This window comes from Aptenodytes forsteri, unplaced genomic scaffold (genome assembly GCF_000699145.1).
Source record: "Aptenodytes forsteri isolate BGI_AS27 unplaced genomic scaffold, ASM69914v1 Scaffold216, whole genome shotgun sequence".
NCBI lineage: Eukaryota > Metazoa > Chordata > Aves > Sphenisciformes > Spheniscidae > Aptenodytes > Aptenodytes forsteri.
In genome coordinates, this window is record NW_008796114.1 from 1,445,239 (window position 1) to 1,446,501 (window position 1,263).

At 41.7% G+C, this 1,263-nt stretch overlaps 1 protein-coding gene and 1 long non-coding RNA gene across 2 annotated transcripts in view; one reads left to right on the plus strand and one right to left on the minus strand.

Moving 5' to 3' along the window:
• Positions 1 to 1,263, plus strand: part of LOC109279703 — a 24,472-nt gene that overhangs the window by 15,936 nt on the left and 7,273 nt on the right. The gene's annotated exons all lie outside the window — the stretch shown is intronic.
• MAN1A2 (mannosidase alpha class 1A member 2) overlaps positions 1 to 1,263 on the minus strand; it is a 162,649-nt gene that overhangs the window by 15,854 nt on the left and 145,532 nt on the right. Inside the window, exon 11 of the mRNA XM_009287096.2 lies at positions 1,050 to 1,228. Within this exon, the coding sequence (XP_009285371.1) occupies positions 1,050 to 1,228 (179 nt within the window). The remainder of the gene's footprint in view (positions 1 to 1,049; positions 1,229 to 1,263) is intronic.

The following is a 1,263-nucleotide window of genomic DNA, read 5'->3' on the forward strand; positions in this document are numbered from 1 at the left end:
CTTTCCTGAAAGAGTGGTTAAACATTGGAACAGGCTGCCCAGGGAAAAGGTTGAGTCCCCATCCCTGGAAGTATTTAAAAGACGTGTAGATGAGGTGCTTAGGGACATGGTTTAGTGGACACGGTGGTGTTGGGTTGACGGTTGGACTCGATGATCTTAGAGGTCTTTTCCAACCTTAATGATTCTATGATTCCATGTTCAAAGGATGAATGAAGGAAGGCCATGAGCACAGATCTGTGTTGAGAGTCTTACAATGAATTTGGGCTTCTGTAGACCAGTACAAGCATTTCCAATGAGAAAGACTCAGAAGCATTTTCACACTCGGGAATTTGATTAAAACATACAACAACTAGATTTAAACCCAGGAAAGCAGCTATACAAAAAAAAGCAATAATGTCCAAAATACCTTAGCAACAATTTTTAAGTTCTGCCTCACGTGCCATTACTTATTCACTTCCCTTTCTGGTCTACTTCTAGTGATGGAATTTTCTGTTATAATTGAGTAAATCTAAACCAACTGGCAATTTTTTTTCCTCAAATCAGGCAACTAAGGAAAGAAAGACCCATGATACCAACCCACGTATACACGCTATCTAGTCTACAAACCATCTGAGAACCGTTGTCCTACCACTTGTGTTTTAATAGCTGACCAAGAAGGAACTGTAAGAACAGCTTTGTCTTTTAATCTAAACTGAGTGCTAACACATGCTTAACAAAGTTATTTATAATATGCTTTCATTTCCCAGGATAAATTACCTATCCTGGGGGCTGTGGACTACTGATAACAGTAGGAGTTATCAGAATCCATGTCCAGTGGATTCCATTTCCATGCCTAAAACCCATCAGCTGTATAATGCTGAACACGTTTCTCATCTGTACATCTGATTCAGCAGTTGCAAAACAGGAATAACTGTGTGCACCCCCATATGTACCCTGGTTTACAGGAACTCGTGAAAATCAATTACCATTTGAAGTGTTTCAGTACCACAAGATTAAAGTGCCTCAAAAGGAAAATACATAGAATTAATTTACTGACAGATAATTAATACATTCAGCTGTGTTGCCTCCCAGCCCCACTGCCTGTACTTGGGATCATGGGTGAATCTCCACATATACCAGTAGGTCTCAATCACCTCTGGTCTTAGGATGTAATACTTCTCGTTCTGCCGCACTGCCACCGCCTCTACGCCACCATCAAATTTGAATGCTTCTGGACCCAGCTTTAATGCTGCAGAGGAAAGGGGGGGGGGGGGGGGGGGGGGG